General features: G+C 35.5%; 1 protein-coding gene and 1 pseudogene across 1 annotated transcript; one reads left to right on the top strand and one right to left on the bottom strand.

Annotated features, from left to right (window-relative positions):
* Positions 1–1,885: 1,885 nt before the first annotated feature.
* On the bottom strand, positions 1,886–15,500 carry LOC126797520 (insulin-degrading enzyme-like 1, peroxisomal). Its single transcript, XM_050524151.1, has 26 exons — positions 15,265–15,500; positions 15,075–15,150; positions 14,760–14,827; positions 14,052–14,143; positions 13,882–13,955; positions 13,341–13,384; positions 12,168–12,219; positions 11,831–11,953; positions 11,627–11,739; positions 11,296–11,458; positions 10,297–10,389; positions 8,844–8,929; positions 7,953–8,039; positions 7,299–7,402; positions 6,838–6,940; positions 6,603–6,698; positions 6,272–6,461; positions 6,078–6,139; positions 5,852–5,956; positions 4,882–5,083; positions 4,565–4,773; positions 4,036–4,160; positions 3,893–3,944; positions 3,683–3,769; positions 3,151–3,273; positions 1,886–2,496 (listed from the first exon to the last, which is right to left on the bottom strand). The coding sequence occupies exons 1-26, from the start codon at positions 15,379–15,381 to the stop codon at positions 2,245–2,247; spliced, it is 2,898 nt and encodes a 965-aa protein (XP_050380108.1). The 5' UTR covers positions 15,382–15,500; the 3' UTR covers positions 1,886–2,244.
* A 2,901-nt stretch (positions 15,501–18,401) lies between these two features.
* Positions 18,402–19,194, top strand: LOC126800044 (histone H1-like; annotated as a pseudogene).
* The last annotated feature ends 385 nt before the right edge of the window (positions 19,195–19,579 follow it).

The raw sequence follows: 19,579 nt of genomic DNA, 5'->3' as shown, positions 1-19,579 counted from the left end.
TCTCTTGCCTTAAACAAAAGAAAAACGAGTAAACGTGGACCTAGCAATAATAGAACAAACAAAGCATCCTTGTCGGAAAAAACCACATTACAACGCAATACACTTGGCGACGCTATAAATTAGGAACAAACTCTCTTCTCCTCCCTCATACAAATTCAACACCATCCTTCTCTCTTTCATTCATTTGGGTTATCCTAGCTCTCTCTCTCTCTCTCTCTCTCTCTCTCTTGGACACGAAACCAAGCCAAGAGAGAGAGCGAACCCAGATACCATCTACACATAGAGAGCCAGGGGATACCATTCCAAGATCGGATCATCATCAACATGGCGAAGTGGGTGGAATTATTGGATACAGGAGTGAGAATGGCAGCAAGGTTTCATTCCCACTGCCCACAAACCGGACGTATGTACTACCACCCTCCCTCTACCAACTCCTCCACGCAAGACAATCACCACGCGCCGCGTTTTGACGCCGTGATGGGCGGTTGCGCTGCCAAGTCAGCTCGGGAGGCCAGCAGCAGCAACAACAACGAGTTCATATTTGCTGTTTTGTAACAGCAATAAAAGAAGGGAGAAGAGTTTCTTTGTTCATTGAATCTATTAATCGATCCAGTGGTGATTTAATTGTTAGATCTGTATTATTTTTGTGAGAAAACAAAGTATACATTTCCCAATATACAATCTTTTGATAAAAGTTCGCCAGTTTGGACATCGATTGGAACAATTTAATTATATAGAAAGCTAACCAATGAATATTTCTATTTGAAAGGAGGGAGCAAGATAATTTCCCAGTTTCATCCAAACAAACAGCCTATTTTAGGCAGAGAAAGAATCTAATTTTAATGAGTGGCCATATTTTTACATCACAAAAGTTCGTATGAAGTGAAAATTCTGAAAAATATTCATCTTTGAAGGAATAAATTTCAAGTATTCTCTTGAAGACGCTCAAAATTGGCAATACCTCATCTGCTTCTAATTTAGAATCGTTGGCATCGATAGTTGAAGGGACAGTATTTGGGTACTAGCTTAATTATGTAGTATTTTTTTCGTAAACCTATCAACAAAGTCTAACCAAATGGTAGTGACCTAACCTACCAAAACCAACTGACAAATAGAAATCTCATATAACACATTTCCATCATGTAACTGTGGATCCATTCAACTTGATTATGATACCAGGATAAACTGGTAAAGAAATTTAAGCTAGATACAAAACCAAAGTAACTTCAGTTCACTTCCCAAAGAAGAGTCTACCAGCTCACGTCCCAGACTAACGCCTAAATAGCACAAAAATGTATCGTCGATCAACAATATCCCCAGGATTGTGCAGTTTGTTGATCGGTATACCAAATGAGCTCAGGGGGAAAGTAGGCCCGAGAGGTTTACCCAAGTTCTTTGTTCATAGCGAGGCATAAACCCAAAAGATTTGATTTTGAATTATGATCTTCGAAAAAGTAGAAGTTTACTACAACTTTGGGGCATATATTTGTATGATGTTAATCCTTGCTCTATGATGTGGTTCGGAACTTCGGATTACAGTTCTTCATGATGCTTTAGAACATGCACAAACAACACTCGTTTCATTTTTTCATGAAGACTTGTCTTTCTATGCATAATGAAACAACTTTTTGTCAGAAACATCATGAATACATATATACAAAAGATGGGGGATGTTCAGGTCCTGGTATTCTAGTCGGGCTTGTTCTTTCAGAATATTATTACTTAAGTTGAACTCGATGAATTGAAAAGATTCTAAGAAGCTCAATGAATATGCACCTTTCATGATGCTCCAGCTTTGATCACTGATCCTCAAAGTCTGTACCACCCATGAACCATGGAAAATGTAGAAAAGAATAGCTGCCAGTGTGAATCAGGTGCGAGTTGCAACAATAACTGGCTTAAAAAAATGACAATTATTTATTGATTCTCTCTTATTTGAGGATATTGCAGAACAAATTTATTGGTGGCTCAACATAGAATACAAAGATGTTTTTTTTTTTTTTGAGAATCCAAAGTATAAAGCATTGTTGAATGAGGCAACATCATATTTTCTATGATAAAAATTCCAATAATTAATGGTTCGGGGGCAATGTTTGTCAGTAACAATCATCTGAACTCTTCCGTCATCATCATTGACTAAGCCGTCTTGCTGCTGCAGCTGTCTACAATCTTCGGTTTTCTCAGAAAATATGGTCCAACTTGAAGATATACCAATCGTAATGCAGAAACTATATTCCAAATCGTCTACAACTTCAGATTACCCAAGTTTCCCTTGAAGGAACCATAAAGAGGTTGTGACCTTCTGAAAGTAAATATATCATCGATATTGACAGTGCAAGGTTGCACTTGGGAGCTTTTGTCAGATGTATACTCGGAAGAATGGGGATTCCCATATACTCGTACACTCAATGACCTCTTTTGAGGTGCCCCAACTTTAATATGCTCATTGAAAAAATTAATCAACTCTTGTTGTGTAAGCTGCCTCAGAGCTGCAATCTGTTCAATGCCACCATAAAATCAGTGATCTTGTTTTCATTTGCAAATTACCAATAGTCACAATTCTATATCCAGAATTCTACTGTTTCCATTGGGATCAAAACTATAACCAAAGGTTTTGTTTCTAGGAGTAAGGTTTTGTTGCTTTCACCGCAACTAATGTTTCCAGAAAAATAGAAATTTGACTGCAAAACGTTTTCCAAAAAATAAAAATAAAAACTAAGAAATTGTGTCAGCTTCAAAAGGTGCGATGTCTGTGCGAGTTTTAGAATTTCCTAGTATACATGGCAGCATGGTGAAAGATTTTTGATCACAAAGACACAGAAGGTAGGAGGACTTACGGAGTTACGGACCGTGCCATCATTGATAGTTTCACCAGAACATTTGACAACAATGTTTGAACTGATGCATATGCAAATTTAACACCATAACACTACAACTAATATACACACCCATCCAATCAGAGAAGTATCATAAGCACTAGTGTTTATGATGGTCTTTGTCTCTCACTTGGCGATGACATAGAATGTGAAACTTCACATGGATTAATGCCCAAATGAGGAAATAGTATTAGATGAATTGATTACCTTGCATTATACTAGCTAGATTTTTTTTTTCAAATGAGATGCAGAATAAATAGATTGATGTCCATACCTCTGCTTCTTTACGATCAAACTTGAGGGTCCCATCAGAAATCTCTCTCCAATAAAATCTAGCTTCTTCCCTCAAGTTCTTGTGCTTCTCAAGCTTCATATCAATCAACGTATTTACATTGCTCTACATAACAAACAATTCACCAGTCAATTACTCTGAAAAAAAGACTTTTAAAGTCGCAAACACAAGTTATATCATTCAAAGAACAAAACACAAAGGATGTCTAGTTTAGGCCCTTAGATACATTATGCCTTCTTCCTGTGCAGAAGAGCATTAGGAAAGTTCAAAGAGACCTAGCCTTTTAAGCCTCAAAAAGCCAACTTTTATTCAGTTTGCTAACCAACTTGATTGTCATTAGTTCGATTGCCTCATATGATGGCATGGAACAAGGATTTACCATTACTCCCTCTTTCTTAAAATATGTTAGAAAGCTTAATGGACTTCAGAACAGTAAGTCCATAATCATTTGAAGATTTACATAATCTAGTCATATCTGATGAAGAAATAAATAACGGATCCTAGTTAACTGCACCTTGAATTCATCAGTTGTCATCTCATAAATCTTACTCTCAAACGTCTTGAGAAACTCCTCCACTCTCAAATCAATATGTCCCGGACCCTGTTAAGAGTACCATAACGTACTTGGTATAATGAAATTAAGGAAACAATTCATATCTAAGAAGGTAAATGTAATTTTATTTCTCTTAAAAAAAATCTAAGAGGGAATGAGCATGCCATATACCTTCACTGTGGATTGTATAATAAACTGCAGTCCAAGTATGCCGCTATCATTCCTACATCAGAAAAACAAAGCTACATAAAAAAGAGAGATGAAAAGGCAGATGGCATGAACTTGGAAATCACGAATTTGAATTTCTGTCATACCTATTTAAAAGGGCAGTTATGTAACCAAGTTGCTCAACAGATCTAAGCTGGTGGAAAGCTGGTTGCTTAGCAATAAGAACAAACAACTGAAGTTTCACATTCAGCATGAAATCATCTTGATGAACCTACACATGTAAAAAGCTCATAACCTATCAAAATAATTGAATGGTGACTTTGTATTTTATCTTTGGATAGGAACAATGAATAATCCATGGCAAGACAGGTTAGGGAACTGCTACAGTTTCTAAAAAACACTTGCTACCGCCTTTGAGAATCACCAACGGTGTACAGTTTACTCATAAAACAGATGTATCGTGTAAACTATGGAGTGAGGATAACCTCTGTTCTCAGAATAAATGATTGAAAGTCTATTTGCATGATCAAACCAAACATCCAGAAGAGGTGGATTATAGTAATCAGGGGAATTGTTTAATTAAAAAGGGATTGTTGGCAGCTCTGAATGTGATTGAAAAATGGTAGCATTCCAACAGATTATTATTCATTTGTGTAGCAAGTATACCACACAGACCTGGATATAATGGACGAGGGAAGAATTCTCATCACTTGGATTAAGACCTTCCACAGGATAGATAAAACTTTTTCCCTTTTCAAGCTTCACGACTCTATTTGTGAAGTGTTGGGATGGGAATAAAGGTTGGCAAATAGGGTTTGCTCCCTTAAAAAAAACATCTTCTACGTGCAGGATCATTGACTCAGCTTCATGACTTTGAAGGTTTCCTGAAAAACAAAATCTCTTTATAATTAACAAAGGAAACAATGAAAACTAAACGAACATAAAGACCTAAAAACCGAATAGCTCAGAAGAAGAATGGAAACTATGGGAACCTGCTGTATAACACTCTACGAAGGCCCTTGAGAGCATCATTGGAACAAACTTAGCAAGATCTTCAACTTCAAGATGAGGAAGAACTTCCAGTTGTTCCAGCCATGGCCATGTCTGGTCCTGTAGAATTAATGAGCAATAATTCATAGCCTGCTGATAAGGCTGTTGAAATTTGAAGTTCTGGTACTCCTTTGTGATCATTTCCTAGGAGGAGCAATGGGACAAATAACACATGTTAGATAGAATCAAATATATGCACCAGCTACGATATCTGTTTACCAAGTTATATGTCTAGCAAATCAGCCACTCTAACAGAATTCTTTAAAAAAATCAAGCACAAGAACAGGCAATAAACATCAGAAGCTAACAATACCAAGTTCTACAGCAAAAAAACAAGAAGACATGGTACTAAGCAATACACATTTAATTTATTAGATCACAAAGTTCTTGTTTACAGGGAAAATAATATAAAATTGTTACTTAAAGGTGTTCAAATATAAGATAATCCTGTCCCTAAAGGTGATAGAGAGTTTATTTGGCATCATCCTTCAAGTCAACTTTTTCATTATATATATAGTTAACTGAATATTTGATAATAGAAAAAGAAACAAGATCATCTCTATTGCCAACTTAGCTACTCTCCTGATCACAGAAACTTCCACTCCAAGTGTAAGGAGCACATGAATCTTGGAAACTCTAAAACACCCATCCAAAGCTGAAGTTCCAAACACATTTTTTTTTAGCAAAAAGATATAAATAAATAAAAAGAAGATATATTACATAGGACGTATGTTTCTACATACAATAAAAATTTTACTAGTGCTTTAGAACATAAGATAACATGAAGAGATAACACAACAGAACAAATCACTATTTACATTGTAACAGCATTTAAAGTTTTCAGCCATATGCTAAAACAATATGTAAAAGATTTAATTATAGTATTTCAGATAAGAAGCATCGAGTGTTTACCTTTATCACAGAGAACCTGTCGGCTTTCACTTTAAAGCTTGCAATTTTCTTCATTACTGTTTCCAGTAAAATACTCAATTTGTGGTTATAGCCAACAAGAGTCACCTACAAATACAAGGACACAAGGAAACATGATAAATGAAATTGATATGACAACAACAAACACACTATACGAACAAACCATAGACAACAGAAACACCAAAACAATAATTTAAGAGCTGTATACCTGAAAACCACCTTCAGTGGGGTTTATTCCATAGTACAGTTTAGCAACCTCAGCATAATAAGCTGACAAAGAAGGAATAAATTAGCACTTCATAGTATATGACATATTCCGTGTAAGCCAAACACAAAACCAATGGAAATTAAATGGAGATTCTGATTAAAATTATTATACATGATAGCAATTACACCTCTTACCATAGTCATTCAAGTAATCCATTAACATGTGAGTAAAAATACTAGTCAGGACTTCTGCTTCAGGGGAGGTGCTTGCATGTGGACAATTGAAATGAATCTTGACGTATGCTTTAGGAGTAAAAAACATTGTATCAGACTTGTACCATAGTGCTGTACATGGTGACTTTCTTAACAGAACTGGACATTTGACCTGGTTAAAAGACAATAAAATAACAAAGATTAATGTAATTATTTTTTATTTGCGTAAGAGAAACAACTTGGAGAGAAAAAAAAACAAGCAAACAATCTGAACCCATTAGTTCGAGTCATATTTTGTCACTATTCACCTCACCTTCTCATTCTCATTCTTAAGAGACAAGTCGGTGGGGATGAACACATTACGTGCTGGTAGGTGTAAATTCTCATTTGGGGAGGATGATATCCATTCCTGCAATCAAATACACAACTTCAAGATTAGCAAATTACTATCCTTTCCTCCTTCAACATGACTGGCATGACCTCCAAAAAACAAAAGGATTCATGCCCTTGTGCTACTACAGTCACTTAAGTAGGATTCCCTAACAAACCTGAATCATAGAGCTCGTAATTCTCTCCACGCAGTACGCAGTTCCATACCATGGCTCGACCATGTTTGTATCACCTTCAAATTTCTTCGACTCCCAGAAGATTCTATAGAAATTGGGGATATAAGCAAACTTCTTATCACAGTTTAATCTCATAACAGTATCGATAAGATAATCAAATACCAATAACAATCTCTAACACAATAAGAGGATGATCAATTGCATATACATGAAAGAAAACTAATTTGTACTAAAACAAGACAAGTCTTTAGTAAGGGTTGATACCTGATTATCAAATCCTAGATATCCAGAGATTAAGCACTTTAACAAACCATTTTCTTTAATTAACTTTACTCAGCAATAATATATCCAGAAGATGCAAACTTTAGCACACTGTATATGCAGCATCCAGGACAATTCAAACATTCACCTTAAACCCCTAAAGAATCCAACGTCAGACTTACCGGACACTGTTTGGGGACAGCTTGTTCAGCACCATTTGTATAATATCTGGACTGAAGTTAGAAGGCAATGATGATCGTACCAGCCAGTCTTTAGGGGAATATTTCTGTGAAATGATACAATTTGTCATTTTATATGAGCAATAAGGATGTAAAGTTTTTATTCAAAAAAAAAAAGGATGTTCAGTTCTACAATCGCAAATTATAAGAAAAACCCAAATGCACCTACTAGAGCCCAACTTTTCCCACCATACCCTTCTAAGCTAGAAGTTATACATGTTGGGTGATTGGCTATTGAACACTCTCTAAAGTGTTCAGTGGCTGGCTATTTGAACAGTCGATGGTTCTGTATTGGACATAAATTACGTTGGCTTGAAGAGTTTGGTAAGTTTGATCTCCTATTCATAATTGGCAGTGCCGCCTATGTTATTGCTTCATATGGGATGCGTTCTTTTCAAGAATATTGGGTACGGAGATTCAATCATGGCCTCAAATGTAGGGGTAACTACATACCATCACCCATACAGATAGCCTCCTTAAAGGAACTGTAAAAACCTTGAGACATACAAGTAATAATAGTCTCTAGATTGTCAAGAACAAAAATATATGTACGGGAGTCTAATTGTGAACCAGGAAAGTGAACGTTAGACAGCCTACCTGCATATTACATGAAATATCGACCACGTAGTTAATAGGCTGAATTTTGTCCTGATAATGAAACTGTGTCTCGCAAACAGCGGATAGCTTCAGAAAACATAAATTCATGTCAAGGCTCATTAAAAAATCAAAGACATGATCTCCATACTTGAATATGATTAACAAAAAACTATAATTTAGAGAGCAAATCAAACTGCAGTAATGAGAACATGGTGATGCAACAATATAGAGAGAAAGTTGACACATCAAACCAAATGATAATAACTTAGTGATACTCATGCTTTCAGTGTTGTCAAAAAAAATAAGATAACATTCATTCATCCTCGTTAACTTGCATTTGTTCAAGTGAGATGAACAGTCATTCACAAACATAAAATGAGACATGACTTCGTACTTAGAAAGCATATAAAGCCATAATAGCCAAACAATCAATAGAAGACAACATAACTACCTCTCATAGTTTGGGATATTTGGATATTTAACTGCTCTCACCATCCAAATGAAGCAATTTAGTCATTCAATGAATCATCTTAAAATTCTTTTATAATATCACTATAAGTCATTATTACAATTAGGGAAATGGCGATGGAGGCTGTCTTTACATCTTTGAGCCATATTTGTGGCAACTGATGTAGAGATTAATCCTAAGAGATTCGTGTGGTTTGCTTTGGAGAAGGACACATAGTCATTAAGTAAAATGGCATACATAACTAGAACTCTCATTATCATCTTTACAGTTCATTCTTCTTTACGGACGACGCATTGATCGAGGATTGAACAACCAGGAATAAATATTGAATACGATGCCATATAATTATACCCATGCATCGGTGGTTCTAACATAAATAGATGCTACACTCAATTTTAATAAAAGTTGAGACGGGTGTCTACCTCATCAAAAATCCATTTGCAGACACCTGACTGCTGTAAAAGGGATATGTATTTGAAAAGCAAGCCTACTATATCTTGCATGTGCTCTGCATTGTAGCCACAAGGGTAATTATAATCTAGAAATTATACTCCAGGCTTTGAATAATGCCAATCACAAAATTGAAAAGCTCAGACGAGTAACCCAAGCCCTATAGAACTTGTAAATAGAAGCTCCGTAGACTATAAAACTTAAGAGTACAGAAAAACGAAAAAAGATTGTTAGCACTTAGTTCCTCAACAAATTCTGATCGGACAGATTGGCGACTTCAAGATTGATCAAATTGGTATCCAAAAATTCAACAGGCATCATCAAGGTAGTTCCATTCAGCACTGTAGGGATGCCATCACTTAAAGGGGTATGTTTGCCAAATTATACATCTCTTACAGTTTTTCTTCCTGAATTGGATTTTGCAAAGTTTTTTTTATATACAGAACATAACCTCTGGCTCAGATTAACCACGTTAAACCCAGTTCTTTTTTTGGGAAAACAGAATCATACATTTTGTTAACTGCAGACATCAAACAAGTGATCTGGCATAAAAGCCATCTAAGCATTAGCCATCACTCCACCAATTGATTATAAATTATCTCAAACCCAATTTTAACTACTAAATGTATAGCTTGTGGTCCTTTGAATATTTAAGGATAGGAATATTTTTGAAATCCAAGCAATAGAACAAAACAATTGATGATAATAATAGTGACCCAAAGTCAGTTCAGCCAAAAATGTCGAGTTGCATTGGTTTGGACTGTAAACCAACTTCAAAGCCTTAATAAATACTACAAGCAGTAAATCGAATTTACCTGAACGATTTTTTTTAGGGATTTACCTGAAAGGTTACAAAAACTAAAACCATGGGTTCAGCCATGGATGTGCCAGTTGCAAGGATTGAGTTTTCTTTCAATTCCAAACAATTTCATTGTGTGCAACCAATATATCACCTTCAATATAGTTTAAAATTATAAAACCTAGTTTTTAGAACATGATAAAAACACGAGGTGTGAAATTAATGGACAATTGAGCCACTAAAGGAATATATTACTCAATTATACTAAGCACATGCTTCAATCCAAATATGCCACCCCTTACTCAAGAAAACGTGTTCTTCAAATACCTCACTCAACGCCACAGGAACAAGAGAGGACCTAATTTTCCAATCCACTTCGATATCAGACAATTCAAAAACAAGAGAGCGACCATTCAAGTCTTTTAAAATTGATTTAACAACTTTGGCAGAAAAATTAATTTCCTTTTGACGACAAAAATAAGGAAGTAACAGACTCAAGAATGGAGGCACCATAATGGCCACTTTTGATTTTAGAGTTCCAAGTCAAACCTATGCAATCGTGATTTGCTCTGGTACTACTAGTCATAATAATCAATGAATTAGCAAGAAGTAAGAGATCAACTGACCATGACCCGCATTGGTGAGATCAATATTTACTTTAAAGAAAGCAAAGTCCAGAGTAGAATCTGATTCACCAGCAGACAAACCTGTTGCCCATCCTGCAATAATGATAATAATTGAAGTTAACTTTCACCAAGTAGCTTTCCTTTTATCCTAATTTACTAAGAATTTAGCCAAGCATGTTGTTATATTAAAATGAGAACTTTCGCTGAAGTATGTTTACAGTCATGCACACTATCACAGAACTTGACTATTTCCACTCAGAATTTCAAAATGGTTTTCAACTCACAAAAGTTGAGAAACGAACAATAATAAGAAATATTACGTCCGAAGAGAGAAAAGAGAGAGACAGTATCTAGACATAACACCGCTTGTAAAAAAAATTCACCCTCTGAATATACACCTCTGCTTGTACGGTAAAACCAAATCTACTTCATTCAAGTACTGGGGCTAGCTTTAAAGTTTCTTCCAGAACTGTAAAATCTGATCATTTTTTCTGTATTCCACTACAAGAGTACAAGAAGGAGATCTGAGGTAGACAAACAGAACTGCACAAGGAGCATGAAGATCCCACACCCAGATTTGCAATCCACTCCTTTTCCCTTTAAGAATGAAATTCATTCCCATATTTTGTCTTCACAAAAAGACAATTGAAGACACTAACAAAAAAAAACATGCAATGTGGATAGTAAATTATAGTGTAAAAAGTGTGGTGTAAACTGTCTAAAAGATGATAATCTCACACACATAACTCCGATAATATCTCTGCTTATATGAAAACAAGCTGATATTGAAAGACTTTAAAGTTTTATGACCTTTGTTCACTTTTAAGTTACATTTCACTCATAATGACTCTTGTAATAATGTAAGAGAAATTTGAAAACACACAAACACAGACACTTATCAGAAGTCTATAAAGGTGTGTCAATGAAAACTAGTTACACATAAATGAGTTTAAAAGGTTTCTGAAATGCATAACCCTGTAACAGATATGCAAAACTCACCCAATGTTTTCAAGATGTAATATAAAGATCCTTCTCCTTCATGGCCAATAAGATGACCAAGATACCTACATGGCACTTCCTTGTAGTGGTGAATTTCTGGAGTTATAGGCCATGCAAGTCTCAATTTATGACCCTCTTTAATCGGGACCGTTCTCACAAGAATCTGATAAAAACACAGAAGTGCAAAAATTATGCATTCAGTATAAGCCTTGTATTAAGCATTAACCTACTGTTCTGTTTTTAGTCCAAATTATCTAATCTGCTAATTGTTTTGGAAAGTGTAACAAAGCAACCTTTCAACTCAGCATAAATATTCAGGGGAACCATGTACCTCCAGATGTTCTGATGGGCAAGGCTCACCAGCAAAACGGAGGCAATTTCGGTCGATATTTTGAACTTCTTTAAACTTGTCCTCTACAAGGCCTTGGATTTTATCTAGCTTTTCTGAAAACGTCCACAATGGCAAGATGTCAACATTACAGCTTGATTATATGGTTACTGAGTCCAATTGTTATAGTTGAACATAGCTAGAAACCTTTTCCATATATAACCAGATGCATGAGGTTCGCTGAATAGTATTCTTCATAGAATTTAATAAGCTCATGCCTGGTGTCTAATCCCTTTGCTTTCGGTCGAACCTCCAAGGTATCCCAATTGCCTGACTCATAAGGCACATGAGAAATGTTGACATTTCTTATAGGAATAGTACATATAACTTCATAAATCAACAAAACATAGGAAAAATTTTCAGTCAGCAGCAGCCAGCTACTAAGAGTTCTTGTAAAGGGGTCCAATTTAAATTAAACACAGCTTATCATGACTAAAGAAGAAATTCAAGTTCAACAACAACAAAATTGTTATAATCAAAGTACCTGTACTAAATTTATGGTAAGGATGATCCACTGCACTTAGATGCTTCTGAAGCTGTAAAGAGACATTAAATGCATATGAAAAGTGTTACACATGTGTTAAAGATATGGAAAGACTGCTAGAATACATACGAGAGAAGCCAAATGGTCTATTTCACTTCAAAGTAGATACTGGTTGTTTACTGTAATCTGTAAGAACAAGTGTAGTTCTTTACTTATTTAGCCAAACTGTTTCAGAAAATAGCTACAACTGCTCAATTACCTACTACTTGTATGTGTGTGTATGTGTGTGTGTGTATGTGTGTGTGTGTGTGTGTGTGAGAGAGAGAGAGAGAGAGAGATCAAAGGTGTTTCTCTAATCGTCTCAAAGAATTTGTATTCAAAGCATTTCTGGAAGTATTAATGCCATAGCAATCATGCTAATTAAACATCTAGGTAGCATTCTTGCACTGTGAACTTCAAAAGTCACGATGAAGTAAATATGTCCTATATTTTTCTTGGAAGTGTTGAGTTAATTACTGAAATCTTGAAGGGAGATGGCGTTGCCACTCATAGTCAATCTAAATATCAATGTGCTGGCATGTCCACATTCCAGATATATATTAGTTACATGCTCCAAGGTCAATTTAACTACATGCTTTTTTCATCAAGACTAGTTATACAGCCAGCTAGACACACTAGCGGTAAACAGTTACAATAATAAAGATGAACCAAGATAAATCCCATGATGCTAATTTGAACCTACTATTCTTACATGGTTCATTTGGCATTAGAACATCAAACTTGTGATTAAAAAGACAGAAAAGAACAGAACTAGAACACCATCGCCTGCACATGCCAGTAAAGTCCATGATAGTCCATGGATATCTAATTGATGAACACTTACAGAATTAGAACTTGGAAGACACCGCAAACTTAATTAAAAAAATTTAGAAAATCAAATGTTTACCGTGAATAGACTATCAAACTTTTTTTTTTTGAAAAGGAAGCTAACAAACTTATAGTAACGGGAATATTGGTAAAAATGGCCAGTATCAATTTAAACATGAAAACTGGACTAAATTCATAAAATCATGATAATTTTTGGATATATTTCAAATACACATTCAGTGCGTGAGAGGGAGAGAGAGGGAGAGAGAGAGGGAGTATGTGAGCTCCAAAGCTGAAACTCAATACCTGGTTCATTCTCCACCCATCAGACAACAGATTTTTCTGATTTTCTGTAACATCAAACACAGATCAGTCATTAAAAGTTTTTTTTATTAACTCATACTGCAGCCACTTACTCTAATTATAAGTTTCAATATCAAAAAAAGATAGCTCACTGATGCACAGCATCCAACAGGCTACAAAATTAAAATAGGAGTTTATTGTCAATTCATTGCTGCTTTGGTCTTTACATATCCCTGCTGTTGTTGGGTATTTATTATCATTTTTTTCTGCTTTCATAAGGAATACCCTTACGGTTGTCAAAAAGTATATATAGGTGTCTTCGGAATCTTTGTAATCAGCTTCTTGTTTCGATCATTTCTAACAGAAAAATGGAGCTTCTGTGGGATATTTAGAACAGAACTCAAATAGATCATCCTGCCTAAGTCTACAGCTTAAATCTTTATGTTTTTTGATTGTTTCTTGTTGAGTTCTTTGCTTCCTAGTGTTATTATCCCTATCTAGCCAATAAGGCAAAAAATACTAGCTTCTGCCTCGCAATACTAACCTGAATCAACAGCTTTAATTTCCCTCGTTGTAGCATCAGCTGACATCAACGGTTTAATGAAGAACTGAGCAAACCTGGAAAGTCAAACAGACAAAAGCACAAAAATTATATTTTTTTAATTCCAAAATGAAAAAAAAACAGTTTTTGATAAAAAGAAAAGCAGAATCTACCTGTCCAGAGCCTCCTCAAAACCATCGGGATTAGTGTCAAAATGATAGTTGGTGTGTTCAGAAGCTGTGAAAGCATTTGTTCTTCCTCCATGCTGTGCATTAAGAATATTAGCCATTCACGAAGTCGAAACAACATATGTGGTTTAGGCTGACAAGTTAGCAAAATGACAGGATAACAGTATATGCACCGCAATCAAACATAATAGATGGATTCTCCCAGTAAGTCCAAAAATAAAACCACTGCCAAAATAGATGATCAAATATATTACTCAGTTGTAACACTCAGACTGGAGAATCGCCCCGGGGGAGGTTGATAAGTGAACAGTTGAACAAAGTATATATCTGAAAAGATTATGACAATTTATAGTTCATCTATATCTATGTTCCAGTTAATAAGTACAGACTGTACAGTACGTCAATAAGGACATGACTATTCTGAGTTAGAAGATTTTTCATAATATTGCCATTTGACCATGCAGCATGCGCTGTATAATTGCAAGAATTTCTTAGTGCAGGCCTTTTTATTTCCTTAGCTCTTCTATTTTATAACTTCCATGGCTTTCTCCATTGTCCGACAGCAGTAACATAAAGTGGAGAAGAATGATTAAAAAAAATTAGTGAGACTAAAACAGCAAACTAAATGCTGCTGGAGCTTCGCGTTGAGATTTTATATAAGGCTCAATTGCTCTGCAGGGGCAAGTAAATTACCTCGGTGATGTACTTCATGTAACTATCCTCCAAAGGGTACTTCTCACTAGCATAAAACAGCATATGCTCTGCAAGAAAACACTTGCTTAATTCGGAAAACGGCTTATGCATTGTATCTCACTAACATATGACTGAACATGATAAATTAAAACCTCTGTCTACCAAAGACACCAGAAGTAAAAGTGATAAAAGACACCAACACCGTTTGCCAGGAATGAATTCTTTTACACAAAAGAGAGCAGAACATAGCAACTGACAATGCAATAAACACCCAAATACAGAAGAACATCAATAAAACCAAAGCAACAGTTATACCAAGGAAATGCGCAAGGCCCTCCAAGCCATCAGGGTCACTGAAAGAACCAACACTGACATCCATGGAAGCAGCACACTGGGAAATACAGAAATAGGTTCAGCCTTTTGATGGATAAAACATATGAAAAACCCAAATATGAGATTGAAAAGTTATGGATAAAAATTAAAGAGGGAAACAAGAGTGTTTTGCCTTGTCAGTATTAGGATCGCTGATGAGGAGGACTTCAAGGGAGTTAGGGAGGACGATCCTCCTGTACTCCCTCTTGTCCATACGGGGTTTCAGAATATCTTCCTTCCCCACAGCCATGTCTTCCAAAGAATCCTTCTTTGTCCTCTGTTTTCCACCAAACACAACACCGTTGGAAACACAGAGATTGGCAGAGACACCCAGAAATAAGACTGGGGGTGTTTCTGTACTCTATTGACTGTTTGCAGGCGAAAATTCTTCCCTTCACTTCGGTGAAGGTTCACAGAGATGACTTGGCAGCACCATAGCCGAGGGATTGACCCACTCATTTAACTAACAGAGGTTTTGACCGTTTCGCTCTCTGTGAAACTGTGATTGTTGGTTGTCTTGTTTCACCTACACATGGTGCTTTTGTCTTCTTCCTTTATCATTCTCTCCTAGACGGGCGGATTCGATCTATCGGTTCAGTTTAAGAACACTAACCATTGAAATCGAGGTCTCGGTTTTATATTTCTCAAAACTGAAACCGGAAAAAACATCTATTAACTACAGTTTCGGTTAACTTATAATTCGGTTCGGTTCAGTCTCGGTTACATAACTTATTATTTGTAATAAATTTCACATTTGACTTAAAATAAAAGTTAAAATCAAAGTAAAGTAATATACAACAATTTAAGTACCTCAAATTAGTAAATAAGTAAACTAGATTGCAATATGTTAAAAACAACAAATAAAATCAAAAAGTTACGATAGAGTATTAACTAAAATGTAATATTTAATGAGTTAAAGACTATAAGGAATTAAGTTAGACATTTCGAAGTCGTAATCATGTAAAATCATATATATCGTATGTAACTCGTAATCAATAAAAACATGACGTACACCTATTATTATATTAAATATTAATAATTAAATACATATATATCAATTCGGTTCGGTTCGGTTTGATCGGTTTTTTACACGGACGAAACCGCAAACTAAAATCGAACTATTCAGTTTGATGTTAAAACCGGAACCGATGGATCGGTTTTGTTCGGTTTCAGTTTCTCAGTGTCGGTTCCGTACGGTTTTGGTCAGTTTTCGGTGTCTAAAAGTCTACCCCTACTCTCACATAGATTGAAATTATCCTCCATCAAAATCCGGGTGTTGCTTTAAGTATATTTTGGTTCTAGTCTTTTTTTTGGATGATGAAGAACTTCATTAAGACAAAGCCCAACCAACCAGAGCCCTGAAAACCTGGTACCTACGTACTCACAAATAAAAATACAACAAGGGTAAAGATCTCAACTATAACTTGTAGACTATTAACTGAAATCGATACTTCATACCTTTTTAAGGATAGGTGTTTTCCCCGAATATAAGTATTTCAAAAATTTTACATCATTGGATAGAGTGCATCAATAGTAGCGTGTGGTAATTTTCACGGAATTTTTTCGAACACCCCATTATTCAGTTTTTGAAGTCGAGAATTCATACAAAAGACCAAACACAAACTAAAGTGGAGAAATAAGCGGCCATAATTGTGTCACGTGTCCATTCTTTGACTTTTAATTAATTTCACAGAACTGCAATATTCTAAAAATCATTTAAAAAAATAGTTCTTTTATCAAAAAATTGTCCGAAAATTACTACTATCTCGAGATAATCCGTTCTATCGATGCATTCAAAAAATTTGAAATAAATTTAATTACGCACACGGCTGCCTTTAGGGAGGTATTGTGTTAACTAGGGTTGACTGCGTTGATCGAGAGCCTAACAAAGTAGAAAATTGATGAACTTTGAACCGTACCCATATTCCAATATGGAGATCACTTCCAACAGTCGGAGTTTCATTTTGTGATATTTAATCATGTGAATCACAATGTGCCTAGTTATGTTGTATAACTTTTTGTATTAGATGATATGTACATGTGTGAATTTATAGATAAACTCCACTGAGCGAATAGAATTTTTAAAAAAAATTAACCATAGGATATCGTTTTTATAGTGTACTATAGTTATGGTAGAAATTTCACTATGTTTTAGTAACGTCTGAATCTCGATCCATACAGTTAATAATTTATACCTCATACTTCCCAAGTGTGTAGTAATTTTTGCGGAATTTTTTGGATACCAAAGTTATTTTTAATTAGTTTTGAAAGTTGAGAATTCATAAAATAAAAAAAACCAAACACAAAATAAGGTGGACAAACAAGCTGACAAAATTGTGCCACATGTTCATTCTTTGACTTTTAATTAATTTCAATAAACTTCAATACTCTAAAAATCATACAAAATAGTTCTTTTGTTCAAAAAATTGTCCAAACATTACTACAATCTCAAGATAATCCATTCTATTGATGCATTCAAAATATTTGAAATAAATTTAATCACGTACACGGCTTTTAGGGAGGTATTATGTTAATTGGAGTTGATCGTGTTGATTGAGAGCCGAACAAAGTTGAAAATTGATGAAATTCGAACCGTAATCATATTTTAGTGTGGGGATCACATCCAATGGTAGGAGATTCATTTTATAAAATTTAGTCATATGAATCACAACGTGCCTAGTAATGTAGTATAACATTTGTATTAGATACTATGTAAATGTGAGTGTTTATAGACAAATTACACAGAGAATAAAATTTTAAAAAATTGACCGTAGGATATCGTCGTTATAATGTAATAGACCTATAGTTATGGTAGAAAGCTCACTAATTTCAGTACCGTTTGGACTTCAATCGACATGATTAACTTGTTGTGCCTCATACATTCTGAAGGATAGCTGTGTTATTTGGATATAATTATTTGAAAATTTATAAATCGATATATAGAGTGCATCAATGGTAGTGTGTCATAATTTCATAAAATCTTTCGATGAATAAAGACATTTATTATAATATTCAAAAAATTTAGTGTTTAAATTTCATTCGTAAATTCAAAATATCTATGATGCGCAATCCAAACCATATGTCAAATTTATTATATATATTGCTTTAATCTATTATTAAATTATCAGATATTTTATTCTAAAATTGTAATACATAAAGTTTTTTATTAATTATACTGCTTAAAAGCCTGAAAAAAAATATATATAACAAAACATAATTCTCAAACCCAAATTTATTATCCAAATCGAACACCATGGTGGGAGGAAGAAACTAAGTTGCTAAACACACAGGTATTGAGTGTTGTATCAATTTTCTGCTCTCAGAAAACCGTCGTTGTTTGTTCTAATCATCAAGCGATGTCTGCCACCGAAGAAGTCCAAGCTCCAGCCATCAAGGCCCCGTTGGCGACGGAGGAACCCAAAGCTAAAGAGAAGCCAGTGAGGGAGAAAAAGCTCAAAGATTTGAAAGAGAAGAAGCCGAGATAGACCAAAGCCAAAGCTAAACCCAAAACTGCTGCTCATCCTCCTTATTTTCATATGATCAAGGAGGCACGGTTGGCTCTAAACAAGAAGAGTGGCTTAAGCCCATACGCCACAGCGAAGTACATGGAGGAGAAGCACAAGGCGTTGCTTCCGGAAAATTTCAAGAAGACTCTAGCTCTGCAACTCAAGAAGGCGAGAGGGAAGTTGATCAAGGTCAAGGCCTCTTACAAGTTGTCTCAGGCAAGGAAGAATGACCACAACACTGTTAGAAGAACAACTCGAGCTTCCAAGCCCAAGGAGGAGGAGGAGAAGAAGAAGAAGAAGACCACGGCCAAGTCTAGGACCAAGGCTATTAAGGCAACTGCTACTTCGCAGAAGAATAAGCCAACAAAGAAGAACAAGAAATCAAGCCCAAATAGCCCAAATCGATCAAGACCTCGGCTGCTAAGAAACTCAAGAAGGCTGCTGCTTGAGGCGTGTCAGGGAGTTGTATATAAGTCTAGTGGTAGTAACTAATAAGTTGAAGAAGGTTGATGGTTCTGGTGTTTTGGGATTGTTGCTTTGTTTCTATTTTGGGAATGTGAAATACTTTAGGTTATGAATTGTACCGGGTCTTTAATATGGTAGCTTTTGGGTTTATGATGGAATGAAACAGACTTTTTCTATTTGTGCAAAAAAAAAAACATATAGGTATTGATATCAGAGCTAGTTTTCACGGTAGAGCCCATTGGTGAGACCCATACGAGAAAAAGAAAGCAACATTGTGTGTAGGGCTCATCAACGGGCCGGCCCGGCCCGGGCCCGTCACTCAATAAATTTAAATAAGTGACGGGCCGGATATTTTCAAAAATACGAAGATCTAAGCCCGCCCACTTAAGGCGGGCCTTGCGGGCTTTTTCGGGCCGAGCCTTGCGGGCTTTTACGGGCCGGGCTTACGGGCTTGTATTAGAAAAACAATATAATACT

Source organism: Argentina anserina, chromosome 6 (genome assembly GCF_933775445.1).
Source record: "Argentina anserina chromosome 6, drPotAnse1.1, whole genome shotgun sequence".
NCBI classification, from domain to species: domain Eukaryota; kingdom Viridiplantae; phylum Streptophyta; class Magnoliopsida; order Rosales; family Rosaceae; genus Argentina; species Argentina anserina.
This window is presented reverse-complemented; position numbering and strand designations above follow the sequence as displayed.

What these genes read in the sequence shown, in the direction of transcription:
- LOC126797520 (XM_050524151.1), bottom strand. Translation starts at nt 15,381, where the DNA reads ATGGCTGTGGGGAAGGAAGATATTCTGAAACCCCGTATGGACAAGAGG. An exon ending in AATTAAAGCTGTTGATTCAG is followed by an intron (nt 13,385 to 13,881) that starts GTTAGTATTGCG and finishes TTGATGTTACAG; the next exon opens with AAAATCAGAAAAATCTGTTG. An exon ending in GCAAATGGATTTTTGATGAG is followed by an intron (nt 8,040 to 8,843) that starts GTAGACACCCGT and finishes TGTTTTCTGAAG; the next exon opens with CTATCCGCTGTTTGCGAGAC.